The sequence below is a fragment of the Tribolium castaneum genome, chromosome 9, assembly GCF_031307605.1.
Source record: "Tribolium castaneum strain GA2 chromosome 9, icTriCast1.1, whole genome shotgun sequence".
NCBI classification, from domain to species: domain Eukaryota; kingdom Metazoa; phylum Arthropoda; class Insecta; order Coleoptera; family Tenebrionidae; genus Tribolium; species Tribolium castaneum.
In genome coordinates this window covers 5450180-5471671 of record NC_087402.1, presented here as the reverse complement: position 1 = coordinate 5471671, position 21492 = coordinate 5450180, and the positions used below count along the sequence as shown (strand labels likewise).

General features: G+C 35.1%; 6 protein-coding genes and 1 non-coding gene across 8 annotated transcripts; 2 read left to right on the top strand and 5 right to left on the bottom strand.

Annotated features, from left to right (window-relative positions):
* Nucleotides 1-251: 251 nt before the first annotated feature.
* LOC103312740 (uncharacterized) lies at nt 252-3884 on the bottom strand. The gene is made up of 2 exons (XM_015979585.2): nt 3758-3884; nt 252-3708 (listed from the first exon to the last, which is right to left on the bottom strand). Exons 1-2 carry the CDS (start codon nt 3791-3793, stop codon nt 283-285), a joined length of 3462 nt encoding a protein of 1153 aa, XP_015835071.2. The 5' UTR covers nt 3794-3884; the 3' UTR covers nt 252-282.
* Nucleotides 3885-4758: 874 nt separating this feature from the next.
* LOC103312678 (protein obstructor-E) lies at nt 4759-6732 on the bottom strand. Its single transcript, XM_064358886.1, has 4 exons — nt 6578-6732; nt 6133-6528; nt 5225-5928; nt 4759-5176 (listed from the first exon to the last, which is right to left on the bottom strand). The coding sequence occupies exons 1-3, from the start codon at nt 6632-6634 to the stop codon at nt 5542-5544; spliced, it is 840 nt and encodes a 279-aa protein (XP_064214956.1). The 5' UTR covers nt 6635-6732; the 3' UTR covers nt 4759-5176; nt 5225-5541.
* Nucleotides 6651-10746, bottom strand: LOC103312677 (probable serine/threonine-protein kinase nek3). The gene is made up of 3 exons (XM_008194169.3): nt 10622-10746; nt 9058-9598; nt 6651-9007 (listed from the first exon to the last, which is right to left on the bottom strand). Exons 1-3 carry the CDS (start codon nt 10649-10651, stop codon nt 6693-6695), a joined length of 2886 nt encoding a protein of 961 aa, XP_008192391.3. The 5' UTR covers nt 10652-10746; the 3' UTR covers nt 6651-6692.
* Nucleotides 10747-10950: 204 nt separating this feature from the next.
* Nucleotides 10951-11022, bottom strand: TRNAC-GCA (transfer RNA cysteine (anticodon GCA)). Its single transcript has one exon. It is a non-coding gene; the product is annotated as a tRNA-Cys (tRNA).
* A 344-nt stretch (nt 11023-11366) lies between these two features.
* Nucleotides 11367-13541, top strand: LOC664136 (uncharacterized). The gene is made up of 5 exons (XM_971382.4): nt 11367-11592; nt 11678-11804; nt 11850-12011; nt 12059-13099; nt 13151-13541. Exons 1-5 carry the CDS (start codon nt 11503-11505, stop codon nt 13504-13506), a joined length of 1776 nt encoding a protein of 591 aa, XP_976475.2. The 5' UTR covers nt 11367-11502; the 3' UTR covers nt 13507-13541.
* Nucleotides 13542-14615: 1074 nt separating this feature from the next.
* LOC103312676 (uncharacterized protein) lies at nt 14616-15966 on the top strand. The gene is made up of 4 exons (XM_008193953.3): nt 14616-15010; nt 15061-15212; nt 15262-15691; nt 15846-15966. The coding sequence occupies exons 1-4, from the start codon at nt 14659-14661 to the stop codon at nt 15935-15937; spliced, it is 1026 nt and encodes a 341-aa protein (XP_008192175.1). The 5' UTR covers nt 14616-14658; the 3' UTR covers nt 15938-15966.
* stas (Stasimon) lies at nt 15954-17350 on the bottom strand. 2 transcript variants are annotated; one of them, XM_970143.4, is made up of 4 exons: nt 16985-17350; nt 16810-16918; nt 16632-16760; nt 15954-16561 (listed from the first exon to the last, which is right to left on the bottom strand). In XM_970143.4, the coding sequence occupies exons 1-4, from the start codon at nt 17175-17177 to the stop codon at nt 16054-16056; spliced, it is 939 nt and encodes a 312-aa protein (XP_975236.2). In that variant the 5' UTR covers nt 17178-17350; the 3' UTR covers nt 15954-16053. The 2 variants fall into 2 exon arrangements, with proteins under 2 accessions (XP_975236.2, XP_008192174.1); XM_008193952.3 differs by having other exon boundaries at nt 17153-17349.
* Nucleotides 17351-21492: the final 4142 nt, after the last annotated feature.

The following is a 21492-nucleotide window of genomic DNA, read 5'->3' as shown; positions in this document are numbered from 1 at the left end:
TAGTCCTTGCTTCGGTAGTTTCTTATTTTCTGGACGAAGGGATGGAATAAAGAGTTGTCTGAACTAAAATCCACAATTCTGGAATGTGACATTTCAGGTGATAAAACTAAACACACCAGACTACCGATTAGCAATGTCTGGAATTATTAAACAAACTTAAAGTGCATATTTACAATAGTTTAGTTGCTCACCTCAAATAAAGACATATAAAGTTGTGATATCCATCAAATACAACACATTATTTAAAAGACTTATTGACAGTGACAGCAAATAATTTATTGTTCAAAAGTTACAAGGACATTTGTATTCAGTGGTACAAATATGAATAGCAGGATCAAAGTAGGAACCACTGGGACAAAAATATTTACTTTGCACAAAACTGCCATTTCTTAACAAATTACATAAGTAATAACTAGTGCATGAGACGTCCAACTTATTTTGAAACCTCCCTTTTGCGCTACAAGTAAAGTCCGTGGTTTCGGGTGGAATACAAGGATCACTTGTCGATGTGGTGATTGCCATTGTTGTAGTTCTTTCTGAACAAGGACAGTGGTAAAGAACATTGCAAATTTGTAATTCTGGGTCAAAAAACGACCCATTCGGACATGGATATTCCGTTTGAACAAAAGAGCCATTGCGTAAAAGTGAGCACAAAAAATATGTGGTGCAACTCGGGTCTTTAGGGTTAATAAACCTTCCTTTTCTGGAACATGTAAAAGCTTCTTCGTTATTTATGTCAGCGAAACAAACTGCTGATGTTGTCGTTGTCGGAGAAATATCTGCCTTAGTGGTCGTCGAACATGGACAGTGATAAAGCTCACTACATAGATGTAGCTCTGGATCAAAGAACGAACCCTTTGGACAAGGATATTGCGTTTGGATCAAAGAACCATTGCGTAAAAGTGAGCACAAAAAATAAGTTGTACAACTCGGGTCTTTTGGATTTACAAACCTTCCTTTTTCCGAACATGTAAAATTATCCTCGTTGTTTATGTCAGCAAAACAACTTGCCGGTGTTGTCAAACTTGAATATTTGGTTGAAGATGTGGTACTTAGCGAAGTTGTCGATCTTGTTGTAGAAGAAATATCTGACTTACTCGTGCTCGAACATGGGCAGTGATAAAGTTCACTACATAAATGTAGCTCTGGATCAAAGTACGAACCTTTTGGACAAGGATTTTGCGTTTGGATCAAAGAACCATTGCGTAAAAGTGAGCACAAAAAATATGTTGTACAACTCGGGTCTTTTGGATTTACAAACCTTCCTTTTTCGGAACATGTAAAATTATCCTTGTTGTTTATGTCAGCAAAACAACTTGTTGGTGTTGTCAAACTTGAATATTTGGTTGAAGCTGTGGTAATTAACGAAGTTGTCGATCTTGTTGTAGAAGAAATATCTGACTTACTCGTGCTCGAACATGGACAGTGATAAAGTTCACTACATAAATGTAGCTTTGGATCAAAGTACGAACCTTTTGGGCAAGGATATTGCGTTTGAATCAAAGAACCATTGTGTAAAAGTGAGCATAAAAAATATGTTGTACAACTCGGGTCTTTTAGATTTACAAACCTTCCTTTTTCCGAACATGTAAAATTATCCTCGTTGTTTATGTCAGCAAAACAACTTGCCGGTGTTGTCAAACTTGAATATTTGGTTGAAGATGTGGTACTTAGCGAAGTTGTCGATCTTGTTGTAGAAGAAATATCTGACTTACTCGTGCTCGAACATGGGCAGTGATAAAGTTCACTACATAAATGTAGTTCTGGATCAAAGTACGAACCTTTTGGACAAGGATATTGCGTTTGGATCAAAGAACCATTGCGTAAAAGTGAGCACAAAAAATATGTTGTACAACTCGGGTCTTTTGGATTTACAAACCTTCCTTTTTCGGAACATGTAAAATTATCCTTGTTGTTTATGTCAGCAAAACAACTTGTTGGTGTTGTCAAACTTGAATATTTGGTTGAAGCTGTGGTAATTAACGAAGTTGTCGATCTTGTTGTAGAAGAAATATCTGACTTACTCGTGCTCGAACATGGACAGTGATAAAGTTCACTACATAAATGTAGCTTTGGATCAAAGTACGAACCTTTTGGGCAAGGATATTGCGTTTGAATCAAAGAACCATTGTGTAAAAGTGAGCATAAAAAATATGTTGTACAACTCGGGTCTTTTAGATTTACAAACCTTCCTTTTTCCGAACATGTAAAATTATCCTCGTTGTTTATGTCAGCAAAACAACTTGCCGGTGTTGTCAAACTTGAATATTTGGTTGAAGATGTGGTACTTAGCGAAGTTGTCGATCTTGTTGTAGAAGAAATATCTGACTTACTCGTGCTCGAACATGGGCAGTGATAAAGTTCACTACATAAATGTAGTTCTGGATCAAAGTACGAACCTTTTGGACAAGGATATTGCGTTTGGATCAAAGAACCATTGCGTAAAAGTGAGCACAAAAAATATGTTGTACAACTCGGGTCTTTTGGATTTACAAACCTTCCTTTTTCGGAACATGTAAAATTATCCTTGTTGTTTATGTCAGCAAAACAACTTGTTGGTGTTGTCAAACTTGAATATTTGGTTGAAGCTGTGGTAATTAACGAAGTTGTCGATCTTGTTGTAGAAGAAATATCTGACTTACTCGTGCTCGAACATGGACAGTGATAAAGTTCACTACATAAATGTAGCTTTGGGTCAAAGTACGAACCTTTTGGGCAAAGATATTGCGTTTGAATCAAAGAACCATTGTGTAAAAGTGAGCATAAAAAATATGTTGTACAACTCGGGTCTTTTGGATTTACAAACCTTCCTTTTTCGGAACATGTAAAATTATCCTCGTTGTTTGTGTCAGCAAAACAACTTGCTGGTGTTGTCAAACTTGAATATTTGGTTGAAGCTGTGGTAATTAACGAAGTTGTCGATCTTGTTGTAGAAGAAATATCTGACTTACTCGTGCTCAGACATGGGCAGTGAAAAAGTTCACTACATAAATGTAGCTCTGGATCAAAGTACGAACCTTTTGGACAGGAATATTTTGTTTGAATGAAAGAACCATTACGTAAAAGTGAACACAAAAAATATGTTGTACAACTCATGTCTTTTGGATTAATAAATCTTCCTTTCTTGTTGCAAATAAAATTTTCGGTAATATTTTGAGCAGCATAACAAATGGTGGAGGGCGAAGTTGTTGTAGAACTTGTGGTTGTAGAACAGGGACATTGGTATAGTTCACTACACAGATGTAATTCCGGATCGAAAAAAGATCCGACTGGACAAGAATAAATGGTTTGAACGAAAGAACCATTATGTAGAAGAGAACACAGAAAATAAGTTGTGCATGTTAGGTCTTTTGGATTCACAAATCTGCCTTTTTCGTAACATACAAAATTTTCCGTGGAATCTTTATCAAGCATGCAAGACGTCAGTGAGAATTCCGATGAGTTCGCGTTATTGAAAGTGACTGCAGACGATGAGGAACATTTATAAATAGCACTACATACACGTAGATTGGGATCAAATAATGTTCCCAAAGGACACGAATATTTCTTGGGCACTAGTGATTCATTCTGAAGTGCACACACATAATATGTAGAACACGTTGTATCTTCAGAGTTGACAAAACGTCCTTCTTGTGTACAAATTTTCCTTTCTGAAACTTGTGGTCTCGAATTGAATAAAGAGGGATTACAGGCGCCACAGATTTTGCTCTAAAAGTTTTAATAATTGGTTTTTTGAGTACTATTAATTCTTACTTACGAGGTAGAAGCAGATTAAAATTTTTAAAATTAACATTATGGCACTGTCGGTGTTACTACCAATTAAGAGGCTCGAAGCAAAATATAGCAAAATGAATTGCCTATTTGCATAATGATATAAAAATTTATTTTATGATCGGTGGTATAAAAGGGTTATTAACAATAATTGCCTGTGGTGCTATAATTTTATTTTCGACAGATTATAAGAACTACAAATCCCTGAGACAATAAGTTGGAAATATTTTTACTGTTTAGGAGAATTTTTCGTGTAATTTGCTGCTGGGAGCAAATTTTCGTGAAATGCTAAACGCGGCTAAACCGAATCATTTTTATGCAGGTCAGTGTCGACTTTCTTTCGGAAATGTGATTCGCGCTTAATTATTTGAAAACTCAATTATGCACAATTACCGCGTTCGTAAATATTAGAGAGGTAAATTCGTTGCTCGAATTATCAGAATATTTATGTACAATTCCACCTCGTTAAATTTGATTAAGTGTAGGTTTAACAAAGACGTCATAAAAATAAAACAATCAAAATTATTTACCGTTGTTTAAAATATGCGAAAAAATGGTCACAAAGGGAACGGCGTAATTTTCGAATAAAATGAAAAAAGTCCTTCTCTGGCGACATATTACACGAAAACGAATTTCCCTCGGTCCGCGCTGCACGTGACTATAATTTTTATCCTTGCCAAATAAGAATTTAAATCGGACAACCATCAGGATCGAATGGTTCGATATTGCCAGCCAAGGCGGAAAGCCATTGTTTAGGTGAATTATTAAAAGACGTGGGACTGAATTTTCAGCACATTTCCAGACACGTCATCGTCCATATTGTGTCCTTTTCCGACATTTATCTATTCCAGCATAAGGCCTGAATGCAAAACTTGGACAAAATCTATTCGCTTTCTTAATGATTTATGCACGCAAGTTAGGTCGCAAGCAATTATTTTTCAGCAAGCGTTCGTCGTAAATAAAAGTTGGGATATAATAACACAAGTGTTTAATATGCAATTATATGTTTATTAGGTCTTTATGTGTGTACAATTCATAATTCATAACGTATCCTTTAGCAGCATCCTGCCGCACACTGTTCGATGACTGGGTACTGATTTGTGATTCCAACACACTGTATATAGGTCTGTCTACAAGCCGGGTTAAGAGCATTGGGATCCGGTAAAGTGGCCAGAGGAAGCTGATTATCGCAAAAACTGTCGATACAAATCGATGTTAAATCGCACTTTTGAGTAGTTGGATTGAATCGTTGCATAGTTCCGCACTCACTACTACTTTTGAGATAATACATTCCTAAAACCAGGGTGCATGTGTAGTACTTTTTACATGTTGGGTCTCTTGGTTCTTTAAAAACCCCAGGAGCTACGCAGTTAAGGCCCCACGTTTGGTGCAATAACGCAAACACCTGAAAAGTTTTCGTTCTAACAAGTGTTACACAATCGTAATCACTTACCAAGACTAAATGCACCAAAATTTTCATTGTTGTGTTCACTCGGTGGAACCAAAGAATGGGCTTATTCAGGTGCAAGTTTAAATAAAGAGTTGCAAATATTCTGTTTTGTTTAATTATTGCATCCCGGATTAACAGATTAGTGATTTATGGCCGCAAAAAAAAATTTAAGCAAACTTAGGCCACGGTGTTTATCGTTACGGGGAATTTTACGTTTGAAGAACAAAATAATCTCTATAATGACACCATAAATTGCGTGTTTGAGCTTTTCCAGCACAATGTAAAAATTAAGACAATTTAATTATTGACCAAATTTATTTTTAACAATTTGGTATTAAACCACAATTCAATAAATCCTTATCAAAATAACCAATCCCGCACGTGTTTACAACAGGCCGCCTGTTATGTCTTGACCCAACGCACTCAATGTACGTTTTGCAGCTGGTACCATTTGGGTCAGCTACTTTGGTAACCCATGATGGTAAATTCCGACAGATATCTTCTATGCAATGTGCTGATGCAGAGCAGCGGTTGGTGGTAGGGTTAAAAATTGTGGTTTCTGGGCAAACGTAATCTCTTGCAACCAGAGAACCGTGAGAATGGACGCACAAGAAATAGCTCCTACATGTGCGATCCCTGTGTCTGAACCTTCCAGATGCCTTACAGATGGTACCCTCTGAGAGGGTTTCATGGGCAAAACCCGTCACCTGAAACAACGTTCGGCGAAATAATTACCATTTCTGCACTTACAGTCACAATAATGAACAAGTGGTGCGAAATCATGGTGTACTGGTGCGGAAAAACATTTTTAATTATTATCAAAAACTAAATATGTTACGTAAATACAAAACAAACATCGTAATTGTCTTAAAACACTTTTATTTATTTATTGCAAAGGACAAGGTTTCTTATGTGCAATTTCCTTGTATCCAGCAATCTGCCTGTGGGCTGAAATCCTGGTCGAAGAGGAGGCCACTGGGACAGGTCCCGATCACGGGATATTTGTCAACCAGGCCCATGCACTGGATGTAAGTGCGACAGTCGGGACCGTTGGGGTCTGGTAGTTTGGGAAACAGGGGAATCAAGGGTTGGGTGGAGCAAATGTTGTCGATACAGACGGCGGTACCGGAGCATGCTTGACTCGTTGGGTCAAAAACCATGGTACTGGGACAAGTATAGTCGCTTTTAACGTACGCCCCATTGTACAAGACGCATAAATAATAGGAACGACAAGTTGGATCCCTGTACCTGAACCTGCCAGCGGTGGTACAGTTATAATCCTGTGCGATTGTAAAGCACAAAACCGACTTGAACAAAGTATTAGTTTCGGGACACCTTTGGAGTTGTTCTACTTACCAGAAATGTGACTAAAATCTTCATTTTATTGTCTGAGATTTCCGTAAAAGAGCGCATTTAAATAAAACTCGTGTTTAAACAACTGCATTTTTATTTTAATTGATAAGATAAATGACTACACATAACTATAGCTATCTGTCGGAGTTAATTTACGGAAGACTGTTTTGAGATTATTTGATAAACGTTGGAGCAATGAAGGTTGGTTGGGTTGGTGGTTGTAGGGTACCACATGGTACACACCGGTTTCGTCCACGTAGAAAGTTTTTACTGGGCTGTAGGGAGATATGGCGTAAAATGGTCTAGTTTCATAATCAATGTCTTCATCCGGGTCTGAATGCCTGGCTTGTGGTACTCCACTATTTTGGAACGGTTTTGGTAAATTTACCGCCGTGGCTTCCTCTTTTTGGTTGGCTTGCAAAGAACGTGGCATGGCTTCAATCTCTAGTGGAGAATTTTCACTCCCAACGCAGTTTTTCAGATATAAATCATCGCCTAAATAATTACGAACCAAAGCTCTCAACTGATCGTCAAAGTGTCTGTTTTTGGCTTCGAGAGGGTGGTTAATGTCAAACTGAATTTCCTTCGCAATGTTTTTCACTTTCGAATTTCCTTTCAGTATGTCCATGTTTAACTTGACGGTCACCTTTCCGTTTTTACAATTCACAAGTTGCGTCCCGACATTTCCTTCTTCACCAGTTTGTTCGAAACTTGAACTGTGTTGTGCATAAAAATTTTGAAAGCTGGGATCTTCAATCATGTGATCACTTAGTTGGTCTTCAATTTCCAACTCCTTGTAGTTGTTTGGGACTGAAATAATGTGGGCAACTTCATCTTCGTAGTCTGACGGCATCATTCGTAACGACATTTGTGTGTTATCTATTTCAGAAGTTTTCGTATTTAAATTGTCTTGTGTGTTGTCTTTTTCAGAAGTTTTCGTACTTTGATTGTCTTTAGCAGAATTTTGGGAGTTGTTGGTTTGAGGCGAATTTTTGTTAGTTATCTTATTTTTAATACTTGTTATATAATCTTGAAGCGATTTAGGAAAAATTGAATACAAATCCAGTTTCGTGGGAGGTGTAGCGTTTGGCTTTCCTTGCTCCAAATCTTTATTCTGATCAGGCAATTTTGCAGAATTTTCTGCAGAAGCTTCTGAAGGTTTCGTTTTTGCTGCTGGATCAGTTTTCTCAGCTGGTAACAATGCTATGTTTGATTTTTCTCGATGCAAATTCTTTTTCTCAGTTTCCATTCTAAGTGATATTGGTATTATTGTTGGACCGATTACTTTTGTTCGTATTTTTGGTGATGTTGCAAGCTTAGAAATTGATGAAGATTTGTTGGTCTGTGAATCTTTTGTTGTGTTTGCATTTGATTTATTTTTCTCAGCATCGTTTTTAGAGATTTTTTTGGGCTCTACTCCATCTACTTTTGCTGTTTTTACTTGCAAATCTTGATTTTGAGGGACAGTTTTTGGTGCTTGTGCAGCTGGATGAGTCATTTCTTTTTGTTGAGAATTTTGTGTCTTTTCTTCGGACTGAGTAGTTGGAGCCGATTTTGAGTTTATCTCTTCTTGTTTCGCTTCTGGATTTTTAACTACTGGCGCAGGATTGGAACTAAGGGTAGTTTTTTCAGGTTTAGCCTGAGAAGTTGACTGTTGTAGATTCTGGCTCTTGGGTGAATTTTTTGGTGACGTTTTGACCTCTAAACTCGGTAGAGACTCTATTGTCTTTGTAGATTCTAGATGAGGAGATTTTGTTTGTTGCGCATTTTCAACCGTAGGTAAAATTCTGTGTGTTATCTTTGTCTCAGAACTTTTAGAAGATTCTTTAATTTTTTCAGATTCTGGCTTAGAAATTTTTGCGGGTGAAGACTTTATCTCAGTTTTTTGTAAAACTGAACTTGATGCAGGTTTGGAAACGTCTATGTTTGATTTGGTTTTATCAGTGACTTTAGTAGCACTTTCAACTTTAACTGTTTTCGATTTATTTAAATCCTGATTTTGTGAAGGAACTTGTGGGGATGTAACTGTATTTTTTTGTTGAGAGCTTGCTGCATTGTCTTGTGTTTTTTTTGGTTGCAAATTTCCATTGCCAGGCAAAATTCTTGGTGATATTTTTGATTCTGGGTCTGGAGTAGATGCGGAATCCTTCGAGCTTGAAATTTCCTGCTTATTTTTATTCGTAAATAACATTCTGGGTAACATTGTGATGTCTGAATCTTGTGGCGACTTCGCAGCGTTTTCAGCAGTCTTGCTTGCGTCACTTGTAGACATCATTCTTGGTCCAACTCCTTCGGTAGCTTTTAATTTAGAGTTTGAATCTTGCATATTGTTTAAAGTCGGAGAAAACATTCGTGGTGCAAGAGGTCCTTTAGAGTCTGATGGGTCTAATGAGGTTTTTATTTCAATCGAGTGTTTGCTTGAATGTATGTTATCTAAAAAATAATAAAAATTAAGACAAGAATTGTGGTTTAAAAATTATTACATTTGCTACTTGTCCCACTTTCAAGATTTTGAAAAAGTGGTTTCAGCTTAATTTCCACTCGTTTTCTTTCAGGATAATCAATAAATGATTTAGAAAAACCTTTACCGGACCTGCACATTACAGTGAGATTTTGCTTAATTGTCTCGAGTTCGGTACTTTGCACTGTTACAAAAACTAATTGGCGAGATTTTTTTGTGTCATTGTCCGTGATTTCATAAACTTCCGCTCCAGAAGTTTCAGATTTATTTGGTGCTAATTGTGTCGAAGCTTCCAAGCTAATTGAGTACTCAGTGTAACCATAATTGGTGCCATTCTTGAAAATATGCAAAGTAGTTCTCTCATTCCAGCAAATGGTGGCATATTTGTCTTCATTAAATTTGTCATAAGACGCTTTAACAAAGGGCTGATCCGCAGTTAATTCAGAAAATGCTCCTTCCAAATCCTTGTGATTGCTTCCGTCTTTTTTGTAAGTGGACAACTTATTAAATAAAACTGAGGCAAATGTTTCTTCCAAATAAAACTGCGTTATAAACAGGAACAACTAAAAAAAGAATAAATTAATCATCTACTTGCATTTCATAAAGGTGTTGATAAAGAACACGGAATTATAGTGCTGTTTACAGCAACCGAAAACGTAGGTGGTGTCACGAATCACTTTGTTGTTATAAATAATTAAAATGTTTGTTGAAGAGTTTTTTATTTTTTCTTGCTACATAAAAAATACGCCAACTGGAAAAATTCTCGAGTTCTATGAAACTTTATCGGTCTTTCATAATTCGGAATATATGACTAGATTATGAAAGGCAGCCAATAAAGTGAACTTTATAAAGCCGCAGAGACAATTTATTTTTATTCCACCATAACTCAACTTCCCTTTTTGCTATACAAAATAAAACTTTTCAAATAAAATCTACTATGTAGGTGCATTTTCTTGACGCCTTCTAAACAAAATAATGTATTGTAAACCTGCTGCTATGCGGCTGAACAACCAGCATTAGCTTGGGTTAATTAATTTTAGACAATGATACGTAATTTGATGCTAATTACTTCGGAATATCACAGATGTGTAGGTGGTTCAACAGTAAGACACAATGTGAAATAACATTTTTAACTATCTTCGTCAGTGGTGAATTTTCCTATAAAATAAAAAAATCTGTTATCATTCTTTTTAAAAAATATTTTTTCCAGTAGGATAAATGTGTTTACTTATTTCAGTCAATAATCCAAGCAATTGATCACTTAATTTTTTTAAATCAGTGATTTACGCATCATATATTTTAAATAATAAATCAACAATTACATTTGTATGTTATCAAAACTCAAAAAGTAATAATTCATGAAGTGTCAATCAAATAACGTCGTCATTAGCACATCAAAATTAATTAAAAATTATGAAAATGCTACTCAAAAAAGTAGAAAGTAGGAAAGAAATGGATTTTTTTACTTAATAAATAAAGTCTCGTCAAGCATTTTAATTTTTTAAGCAACTAAAAACTAATTTTTTGGTTCTGTGCTGGTACTAAATTGGCTAATAATGGCAGGAAAATGAGCAAAAACTACTCACCAAAATATTTTTCGCAATTACTGGATTCATCTTTACCACAGTCTGCGTACCATCGATTCGATTGCCGTAAATAAACTACTTATCTTCAAACAATACACTTTTAAATGATTCGGACAGAAACTGACTCAAATAAAGATAGAATGGTAATAAAAATCTTCCCTCACAAATGCATAACGCAGCAGAAATCATTCTGTGTGCACTGAGTGACATTAATGCCATTAAACTTTTTTTTTCATAACATCTTTAAGTTGATGAATTATTTTTACAATTGAAAATGTTGTAAACAATTGTTATTGATAAACTAACTGATTAAAAAAGAAAAAAAAACTAGGGGGCACCCGGGTTTGAACCGGGGACCTCTCGATCTGCAGTCGAATGCTCTACCACTGAGCTATACCCCCTCCTGTTCTGTTATGTGGATACTGTGTAATTCAACATCATATTTGCATATCCTATATTAATAACATAATTAATAATTTAATATATAAATTTATTAATAGCGCCATAAACGTATCAATGTATCAAATGATTAACATAATCATAAAATTTAGTGTAAATATGATGACAAATCTCTGATACGAGAATTACAAAAATATGTTGTAGTACTAATTATAATTAATAAATTATATAACTTAGAACTTTGCATTTTTTTAATAAGTGGTTCAAATTACTTTAAATAATTCCAGACACGCTTTATTAATTATCCAATCCTTGCCTTATTATTAGAAAGGTTTATATGTGTGATAAGATAAGCTAGTATCTGTTCATTTGAAATACTCATTCCTTTGGCCAAGTGAGGAAATCTCGCTTGTATTCATTCCAGTCATGCGAAAGTAAATAGAATTTAATATGATGCATGTAAATGAGAAAAAATCGTGATAATGGGCCGACCTACTTCAAGGCTAAGTGACAATTTGGATGAAAATTGGAAAACACCCTATTTAGAAGTAATTTCAGTTGGAGTAATACAGGTGAGTTAGACACTCGCATGATAAGATAGCTGTTCCCTGAAAATTAGTAATTCGGGTCTAATTAACTTATTTCTATTCATTCCAGTTTCTCTTATCACTACAGATACTTTGTTATGGCGTGTTTATAATGCAATTTATTTTGGAAGACTTATACAATCTAAAGACCGGCTTATGGACCGCTATTATTTTCGCCAGTGTTTCAAAGATTACAAGTCGGTTAAAAGTTCGTTTAAACCTTTACTTAAGTGGATTTCCAGATTCCTGGACACGATCTTACTGCAAACATTTGGACAATATCAGGCATAAAGTACACAAACGTAACATGATTGTTGCGACGCTTTTTCTATTTACTGAACTTGTGACAAGTTCATTTATTAACACGAAAACAACTCAGATCGGTCTGTTTGGACTGTGTGGAGGTACTGCACTGTAAATTTCATTGGTGCACCCTAAAATATGCTTCCAGGTCTACTGTCAAGCATTATTTACGTCCATTGTAAATATGCAACTGCTCAAGCGTTCGAAAACCGCCCCAAACTTTTTGACATGATTGATCAATTGGTCAAAGCTTTTAGTTTAATTTTTATGCCCCATTTCGTCCTGTTTATGTCGAATTTATACGAGACGAAAGCCTGCCTGTTGATTTTAGGTGCACTTATCCTTAACATCATCCCAGCCTCTCTTCTGATTAAAAAAACGCGACATAAAAAATCACCACTTTGCAAGTTTAAGACGCTCGAAAGATTATCGATTGAAATGGAGGATTTGAACCACAAAACTCCTGTTATCACAGAACCCTCATCATCATCATCATCATCCAGCGATGAAGATGAAGAAAAGGAAGAAGTGCACGAGGTTACAACTGAAGCAACACTGAACAACAACATCCAAAAGTATTTCCAAAACGTTGGTGTTAAGATTCTGCCAAATATACCCGAAGAAAACGAACTGGAAGAAGAGGAAGACCTTAATGAAATCTCCAGCAAGAGGCTAAGCAAAATCAGCGCGTTTTTGCAAGAACTGAACGAAAATAATCGCAAAAGTGTTAACCTGAGTGTGATTAATTTATTTCAACCGGACGAGATTGCTGAAAGTGTTGAGCAAGAAGTTGAGTTGAGTGAACCTAGCCCGAAAAAATCGAGGTGTTTCAGTATTACCTCCAGTGCTTTGTTCGAACTAGAGGCGAAAAAATCCCACCTGAAGTCGTTTTTTCACGAGTATTTTATTAAACCCGTGCCCAGAACATTGAGAAGTGTTTATTTCTACCCAGTTGTTTTGTCCAATGTTATTACCACACTGCTGGCAACTGTTGTTTTTGCAACCGCCCCGTATATGATGTGTCTGAAAAACGGCCATGGCAGCGACACAGAGGCCACATTTATTTTGACCATAATCGGATTCTCGTGGCTTTTTTTTTTGGCCGGACACCCAGTCTTTAGTAAACTTTCACCACTGAAGAACCAAATTTTGTTCCTTATTGGACTTTCGGTCTCAGGATTCAGTCTTTGTAAGTGTGTGTAACGCATTAAGTGTTTGATTTTCAAACCGTTTTTTCCAGTTATTGTTCACAAATTTAGTTACGATAATTTTACGCTTTTTTCTCTGACTTTTGGACTGGGTCATGGCATAGTCACTTACACCGAAACGAAGACTTATGAGAGTTTTTCCGGGCAAACAAACTGGAAGAAACTGAAGGGTGTGCTCGAAATTTGTACTGGATTTTTTGTGATATTAGTTTATTTAATTATTTATTTGTGTAACTTAGAAATCGATGTTTTCTTATCGTTTGCTTACTGGCTTTATGTTTTTAACGTGTCTCTTTGGATTGTGGCGTATATTTCGAAACGAATTGTTTTTAATATTAAGCATGTAAGAAGTTATAACTGCCAACGGTATTCCGATTTTAATTTCTAAATACCGTTGTGGAATAAAATTCGATTTTTTCTTTGCGTGGTAAATCTTTTGTGACATCCTCTCCTCAATCAATTATTACTCAGTTTACGGGCATGTTATCATTTACAAAGCTGTTATGGCAACGGCAGTATTCATTCAAAATTTGACACACTAAAATTAACCATAACTCTCAGGTGTGATAGGTGGAATTTTGGAAATTTAATGGTGCACTTCAACGCCTTGGCGTCCTAATAAACTCTCATTAAATAAGTCATAAACCCAGCCAATCAAATTGAAAAAAAAGTTGCAATTGCGTTAAATAAGAAATCTTAAATAAACTAATAACTCTTTTTTTAAATAAGAAGCAGAATTTTTACATAACTTTTATTTGGAAATTTTATCTACAAAATATAAATTCACAAATTTTCCATGTGCGTGTAACGAGTTGCAGGCAAGCACATTTTTGTAGCTCTTCATGATTTGGACTTTTGATCCTTTATCAGTTGCTTCAGATTAGATGAGAAATTAATGACCCAAAATAACAAATTTCATTCCTGTTTACAAAAATTCCAAGACGTAACAACTTCCTACTGTAAAAATTATTGCAAAATTAGAAATAAAGTATGAGTTAAATATTTTCTTGTATCTTAGGTTTGAAAAACATAAACACGTTTACAATCTAAAAAGTATTATTCCCATTTTCATTAAGAGAAACGCTGAGAAAATAGAATTTTCTTTGCTATCGACGTCTAGTAAAAAAGCTTTATCTTTAAATAGAACTGAAAAACGAAAAAACTAATACTAAATTGAAAAACCTACAGTATTGACCTACATTAATAATAAATACCTAACTAAATAGTTTTTGTAAATGTTGTTAAGTAGTATAAAGTTGTTCCTCTACTTTTACGTATACCTATTGTCTGTTACTTTGAGTGGTTGTAGGCCTGTGATTTACTGCGAACTTTAATAAAACAAAATTTTTATTTTTTATATTTTTTTATTTAATAAATTGTAACATAATACAATTGTTTTTAAATACAATCCAATATTATAAATAAAAGTGTACAACTGCAGAATAGCCAATTGGCGGCGGAATTCAAAAACCGCTGCAGGAATTTACAGCCACAACAGGAATCTGCTTGGTTGTGGTTCCGAGCTTTAAGGTTATGTAAAATGTCAAAAGCTGAGCTTTTGCAACAATACAAAAACGATGTAAATAATCTACGGAAATGTGCCAAAGAACTAAGTTTCAGTGATAAAGAGATAACGCAAATTTTCAAGCAATGTTTTAAACAATTAGACCAAGAGAATCCAAGCTCAAATGAAACCCACAAGTATTTTTCAACAGCCGTCAAAATATTTTTCGTATCCACATTTTTGTCGATTTGTGTTTACGTTTTATTAAATGTACATCAACCGACTTCCAGTATTGTGCTTCGAAATGTCCAGGGTCTGATTTATCCTGGATTAAAAGTATTGCGTTTTTTGTCAGTTCCAGTAATCAGGCGGTTTCCTGCCCTCACAGGTATTGTCAGTTTCCTCCAAATCATTTGGTGGTAACAGAATGATTTTCAGGATTGTACGATGAGAGCTGTTTGGTTGAAAACCCGTATTTTTATGTGTCTGACATGGAGTGTTGGCCATGTGAAAATGTGCACTCGGTTGTTGATTTAACTGGGTTTGATAACTACAGTTTGCACCAATCTGGGGCGCCTTACGTAGTCAAAGTAAAACCACAACTTAATCAATCCCTTTTCTATAATTTCCTAATTATAGACACAGCAAAAAGAAGTTTTCTTTGAAACCCTCAAAGACCTGTACACAAGTCACAAAAATACGTTTGATGATGAGGCCGATAAAATTAAATCAACTAACTCTTCCATCACTAATTTACAAGAACTGTTCAGTATTGGTGTTGAGTCTTCCACTCATGTTTCTTGGAGAATTAATAAAATGGCCCCAGGAAGGTTAATAAGGACTTTATTTCCGAGACCTTACATAATTTCTGAATGGTCTGGACAGAGTATAGAGCGTTATGTTATGATCGATGGCCCCAAAGCCGACCCTTACGTACTACCTAACCCTGAATGTAGCTACGTAATCATAACACAAGGGACAGGTGAACGCACCATAATCCTCAAACCCTCCAGAGAATGTGGAGATGTCTGTAGAACAGTTTCAGTAATACTGAAACCTTCCTACGTTTGTAAGAATTTTTTTACTTTTCTAACGACACTCCTCGAACTTTAAACTTGTGTTTTTGCACTTACATTATTAATGAATTATTTTATTGATTTTATTTGTAATTAACTTTGGTACAAATATTGGAGGTAGTATTATTTGATTTAATTTTTTTTCAGTATGGTACAATTGGTGGTACTGGCGCCCGATTAGTCTTCCGTCAGAAACCTCATCTGAAGTTTCCGTGAGTTACGTCAGCTCGTATTGTTAACAGACTGAATAATAAATTATTTTAACAAACTGAAATTTTATTTCAAAATAAATACAACTCACAAAACGGAATGGGCTATTCTTTAACAACCGATTTAACTAAAAATAAATACTATTTCACTCGATTTTCTTCTTCAACCAGCCTTTGAAGACAATAGGTAACAACGGAATGATCCCACACACCGCCAAAGTAACCAAAGACGTAGCACTTATTTTAAAATCGTCAGCGGTCATATTTTGCAACGTTTGTCCGCCTTGAATGGCGATAAACGAAGGCGGTGCCACTCCGAAAAACGTTCCTAGCGCAAAAGGCACCAACGGGACTCCTATCACAGGTGCGGTTAAATTTATAAACCAGTTGGGCAAAAATGGGGTTATTCTTAAAAATAATACGTAGTTGAATAAGTTGTCACGGTGTTTGTTCACTTGGTGGCCCCAAGCCGCCGCTTTTTCGGGGAAATACTTGAGTACTAGTTTTCGTCCCAGCAACTGAGACAGGAGGAAACACAGGGAGGCCCCCACGGCTGAGCAAGTGCACACTAGGGTCAGGGCCACAGTGAAGGGGAATAGGAAGCCTGAAAGGACTGAGAGGAATAGAGATCCCGGGATTGCAAACGTTTGCAGACTGGTTTAGGATTAAAGAAAATCATATTTGGTCATTAAATAGAAATAAAGTAGATTCATAAAAAGGATACAATATATAAGTAGTGAAAACTCCAGTCATTACTTGGAAATAATGGTCCGCTTTGTACCTATTTAATACTATTCCTAGCTGTTTGGCGTCTTCTATGTTCCATGGCAATTTAATGTGTTGTCGTTCTTCCCTAAAAAGGTGCAACTTGGCCCAATTCTGGCACTAATTATGAAACTTACTCAGTGACTTGAGGAAAGGTTTTGTACACTAAGAACAATGCAAAGAGTGAACTTACAAAAATAATGAAAACTGAAATTAGTGCCGTCCGTGTTGATAAAGAATTAGTATCTGAAAATAAAGCAATTAAGCGTCGATTTTTGGTCAAGATACCACTCTGAGGTTATGTTAACCTACTTGGTTCATGAATGGATTGTCGGTTCGGGATCATAATTGGAGAATGATTGGTAAAATGAATGCATCTACGGCATGTAGGTCTACCCCTGAGTTGGAATGGGGATACGAAAGGGCGATTGTAAATGTCTGAGGTGGATGATATTTGAAAACATTGAATTTGACTGTCACCTTGAGTGGTGTGTTGCGTCGTCATTTTCGGTTTGGAATTGCGTGAAATTTATCTAAAGTAGAACTCGATATGTTTGTTGTGTTTTACTGCTTCATATTTACGTTATTTATTTTTTTAATTAATGGAAATTTAAACTAACTTGACAGATGACAGCACTGACTTGAACGAGATCAGCTGACATGCTGTGGCATGAGGTGATTGGCTGAGAGCCTATCGCCACTTTGACAGGGCCTGATTGGGGTTAATTGGGCCCGTGCGACGCATTTATGCAAATTTTATGCAAAAATCGCAAATTATGCACATAATTCGTGTCAAATTCTATCACAGAATAGTGAAAAACGTGGCACGTAATCGGATTTTAATTTTCTAGGTAAAGTGTTTAGGGCAAAATTGGCGAAAAATTTAAATTATCATGTAATTAATCCATTCTTACACGGAGTTATCATAAGAAATACTTCTTACTCACTTTATACTTTTTAAGAATATCAGGAAAAGTTGCTTTAGTAATAAAAACTGGCCACTTAAAAATTTTTGTCGGTGTTATGATCTAAAAAACAAGAATTTATAAGCTTGGCAGAGTTAAATTTTACACAAAAGCAATTCAAAACTGTTCATGAAACGTGGTTAATTCATAAATAATCGTTTTTCTACAACTGTTAAAATAAACAAAACAATGTTGGTTGCACCTTACCTCAAATTTTTACATAATTTCAAAAAAATCTGAAAAAACGAAATGTTAATTTTAGCAAAAAAGCTAATTTTTATTTTTTTTACTCCATTTTAGCGATGAAAATTTCGATTTTATAATGTACCCTGTTATACAAACTACCATTTTTTGTTTACTTGTGTTTATTTATTAATTAAAAAATTACTTGCTGAATTAAATTGGAAGCAAAATTGTGAATTCGAGAAATTATGTGGATTCTTTTCTAAAACTGGGCCTGTGTTTACACTTGATTGGCTTATTTGAACCGGACGTTTATTTCAGAATGGCGTAATTTTTGTGTAAAAAGAAGTAATTACTCCGGAAATCAAATACAAACAAATGTTTGTTTATGCGAATTTATTGGCCAAGATATTTACAAAAAACGCATAAAATCGTTAAAAACTATAAATTTTAAATCATTTCCATAATTGAGCAGCCTTCGGGTTAAATTGGTTGCAATTTTCAGAATAGTAAAATAAGTGTTCAATAATTGACGTCAGCGGTATAAAATGAAATTCGAAGAGAAATATTAGATTATTAATCGTAACCAATTTTCCGTAATTACATCAACATTGAATCTGTGCCAAGCGAATGAAAAAAGCCTCGAAAACACTGAAACCTCTTCTTGACGCAAGACTTGAAATTGTTTGGAGCAAACTGTATTCGTGTAACTTGTAATATTCGGTTGTTGCACTATTCCGTTCTAACTATATCGCAGGTTAATAAAACCACAAAACAAGCTCAACTAACTGGTCCGTTCCTCGCAATTAGCAAATCTAGCGCGTTTCATGAATGATTCCCGAATTAGTTTCATCCAGGAATAAATTCAATTTCACTGTCACTGAATTAAATTTTGTAAACACCTGTGTTGTGGCAAACCAGGTGTTTTTACCAGAGCGAGACGTCGGCATCTAATGCTTCTTTTGTACCAGCAAATTAATTACGTGCTCCTCAACTATTTATACCGCCAGGCCATCTGCATGTGTTGCCAATTTTAAACGCGAAAAGTTGCATTTCTTGCCAGTCGCGACCAATATTACGTAAGACGGGACGAACATACATAATTGATTTTAATCGGTTTAATTATTGGTATGTACAATACGTATTTGTTTATTACTGCAAGTTGCGGTTTGCGGTTTGGAGCAATTGACACAGCTGACCCGACATTTCAAAGACTTTCATCATTGATCTTATTACAAATTACTCTAATCAATGCGCAGGTGGGCTCTTCCACACGAATCTATCGTTTTGTAGTAGTATTGACGTTTTTTCATGAACACATCACATCACACAAATGGGGGCAGGCCATCAGCAGAAGGATAAAAAAGAAAGGGCGCAATAAAATATGTTCAACAGTGTGTCTCGTGAGACATCACAATTACATAACCGCTGTCTTCGGGCATTATTCCGGCCTCAGTCATCCTTATTTATGTTTACATCAGGTTTTCCCGCAAATAATTGTTTTTATTAGTATTTCTGGAGATTTCGGCGCATTCAACTCGACGGCTAAATATTTAAAGATGAAGTCATTTCCACCCGTAGTTTTTCAATTTTTCACAACCGCAATCCTTAATCTAATCTCCCTCGACGTCAAGACTTCAAGACGCGTGTGAGGGTCATTCTATTAGAACTAACATCCGTCGACAAAACCGTTTGAACAACTTTGCTTTTTCATAAAAAAGGAAATCGATCATGTGCCTCTTTCGGAAGCATTGGCACATCATCGCGAGAACGAAATCAAACCGCAATCTGAAGTGAATTCAAGTCGTGAAAGACACAATTTAATTTCGTTAAAATAAACGACTTGGACTCGTTTTTAACTAAATGGCCATTTGAAGCTAGACGTGCTTTGGACTGTTTTAAAAGGAAGCACGTTTTATGTCACATAATATTTTCTAGGATCGCGGAGAGAGCTTTTATTCTCCTGGTCCTGGTATTACCGTCACTGAAATCTAAAACTAACTGCCTTCACATAATAGGAGAAGAAAAGCCAATACGCAAGTAAATGTGGGTGGAACTGAAGGACGGCGAAGGAATTTAATAACACGATCACACTTTATGTACTTGATAATGGATAATCTAAAAATAATACTGAAAATCTGAAAAAAAATACGTTCAGTCACTACAAAATTGAACTACAGTAACAGATTTTTTTAATAATAATTACCTGAGGGTAATACCACGCATAATTATTAATAAATTTTAATAAACTATGTTATTAAGTTAAATACATACGTAACATACTGAAATTGTTATGTTTCAACTTTATTTTTTTTTGTTGGTAACATTTTAAGCCTTTTTTTTAATATCTGAATCCTAGAGTATAAACACTATTTTAAAACACATTTCCCATGGCAACGTATTTTAAATTAATGTTTTCACTATTTTAAAACAACGTATTCCAAGGCAAAAAAATTTGAATAACACTTATGCGAAAACGCTTAAAGTTCTCGCATACGCTCGTTGCATAACGACAGCCCTCGAACTTTAAACTTGTCTTTTCGCACTCGTATTATTAATAACTATAATTCGCTTTCAAAGTCGAGTCGATAGTCGATCCAAGCTTATTTGTCGCTTCGTCATCGTCATTGATAATTTTTCGCCTCATTAGAGAGAAACTTCGCTTGAAAACGTAATTTTCGACGTAATTATATAGTTTTTCGGCGTCTTTTAACGCAATAAGTGAGTTTTGCGTGATTTTTTGGCAAAATTACACAAAATAAGTTTTTTACTTCCCAAACAAAATATATCCTATAGGAAAACCAAAATAGTGTCACTTTCGACCTTCATCACCTGTGATTTAAGGTCAGTTTAGCAAAATTATGTAAAATAAGAAATAATTTGCTAAAACGCCCGAAAAATGCATTTCACAGGTACTTGTTTTTTTTCAGTTTTAACTGAGAAAATATTTTTTTCCAAATATTTGAAAAAAATAAATGTAATAATTTTGAATAAATTATGTACGTGACTGTGGAGCAAAAACACCTAGTTTCGTAGTCATAATAAACGATATAAAAAAATATAAAATAACGTATTTATGACTTTCATTAGAACAGTTTTGCGTTTGTTTCTAACTTGAAATACCGTAATTTTCGACATAATTAAGAGATTATACTCAGATTTCCCAAAAAAAAAAAGTTTTTCGTGAATAAAACAAACTAACAATTATTCTAAACAGACGAGAAGAAAGTTATCTTTAATGTAGTAGGTAATATAAATCTAATAAAAAAGCCACAACATTGTATTTTTTGACCTCTTTGGGCTGTACAATGGAATTTTTGGGAAATAAATTAGTTTATGGCTGAAAAACATTAAGGAAAAGTGAAACAAACCAAAAAGTAACGGTTTCATAGAAAATTTCCCAATCTTTTTGAGCAGCAAAATTGCGAAAAAAATTAGTTTGTTTAAAAAATATCTTGAGTTTTTGGAAAAGACATCAGAAGAGATTTTTTTAAATAAATTCTTTAATAAAAAAATATTAGTTTCTTAATGTAACACTATTTTCTTCTTTGACTAGAAACTTTTGATACGTATTTCTAATAGTATATAGAAAGCTATAAGTAACATTTGAAGTAATTAGATGATTTTTTGGACTAAAAATGGAATGTTGGAAATTGGAGCCATCATAAAAAA

Bases quoted from the DNA above. Each gene is read 5' to 3' on its own strand.
- LOC664136 (XM_971382.4), top strand. From the start codon at position 11,503: ATGGGCCGACCTACTTCAAGGCTAAGTGACAATTTGGATGAAAATTGG. The intron at 12,012-12,058 runs GTACTGCACTGT...ATATGCTTCCAG, and splicing joins TCTGTTTGGACTGTGTGGAG to GTCTACTGTCAAGCATTATT. The intron at 13,100-13,150 runs GTAAGTGTGTGT...CGTTTTTTCCAG, and splicing joins GGTCTCAGGATTCAGTCTTT to TTATTGTTCACAAATTTAGT.
- LOC103312676 (XM_008193953.3), top strand. From the start codon at position 14,659: ATGTCAAAAGCTGAGCTTTTGCAACAATACAAAAACGATGTAAATAAT. The intron at 15,011-15,060 runs GTATTGTCAGTT...AATGATTTTCAG, and splicing joins GCGGTTTCCTGCCCTCACAG to GATTGTACGATGAGAGCTGT. The intron at 15,213-15,261 runs GTAAAACCACAA...TCCTAATTATAG, and splicing joins GGGCGCCTTACGTAGTCAAA to ACACAGCAAAAAGAAGTTTT.
- LOC103312740 (XM_015979585.2), bottom strand. From the start codon at position 3,793: ATGTTAATTTTAAAAATTTTAATCTGCTTCTACCTC. The intron at 3,709-3,757 runs GTAAGTAAGAAT...TAAAACTTTTAG, and splicing joins TTTTAATCTGCTTCTACCTC to AGCAAAATCTGTGGCGCCTG.
- LOC103312678 (XM_064358886.1), bottom strand. From the start codon at position 6,634: ATGCGCTCTTTTACGGAAATCTCAGACAATAAAATGAAGATTTTAGTC. The intron at 6,529-6,577 runs GTAAGTAGAACA...ACTTTGTTCAAG, and splicing joins AGATTTTAGTCACATTTCTG to TCGGTTTTGTGCTTTACAAT. The intron at 5,929-6,132 runs TAAGAAACCTTG...ACGTTGTTTCAG, and splicing joins GGATACAAGGAAATTGCACA to GTGACGGGTTTTGCCCATGA.
- LOC103312677 (XM_008194169.3), bottom strand. From the start codon at position 10,651: ATGAATCCAGTAATTGCGAAAAATATTTTG. The intron at 9,599-10,621 runs GTGAGTAGTTTT...TTCTTTTTTTAG, and splicing joins TAATTGCGAAAAATATTTTG to TTGTTCCTGTTTATAACGCA. The intron at 9,008-9,057 runs GTAATAATTTTT...ATTATTTTTTAG, and splicing joins AAGTGGGACAAGTAGCAAAT to ATAACATACATTCAAGCAAA.
- stas (XM_970143.4), bottom strand. From the start codon at position 17,177: ATGACGACGCAACACACCACTCAAGGTGACAGTCAAATTCAATGTTTT. The intron at 16,919-16,984 runs GTAGGTTAACAT...CTTTATTTTCAG, and splicing joins ACAATCCATTCATGAACCAA to ATACTAATTCTTTATCAACA. The intron at 16,562-16,631 runs GTATCCTTTTTA...ATCCTAAACCAG, and splicing joins GTTTTCACTACTTATATATT to TCTGCAAACGTTTGCAATCC.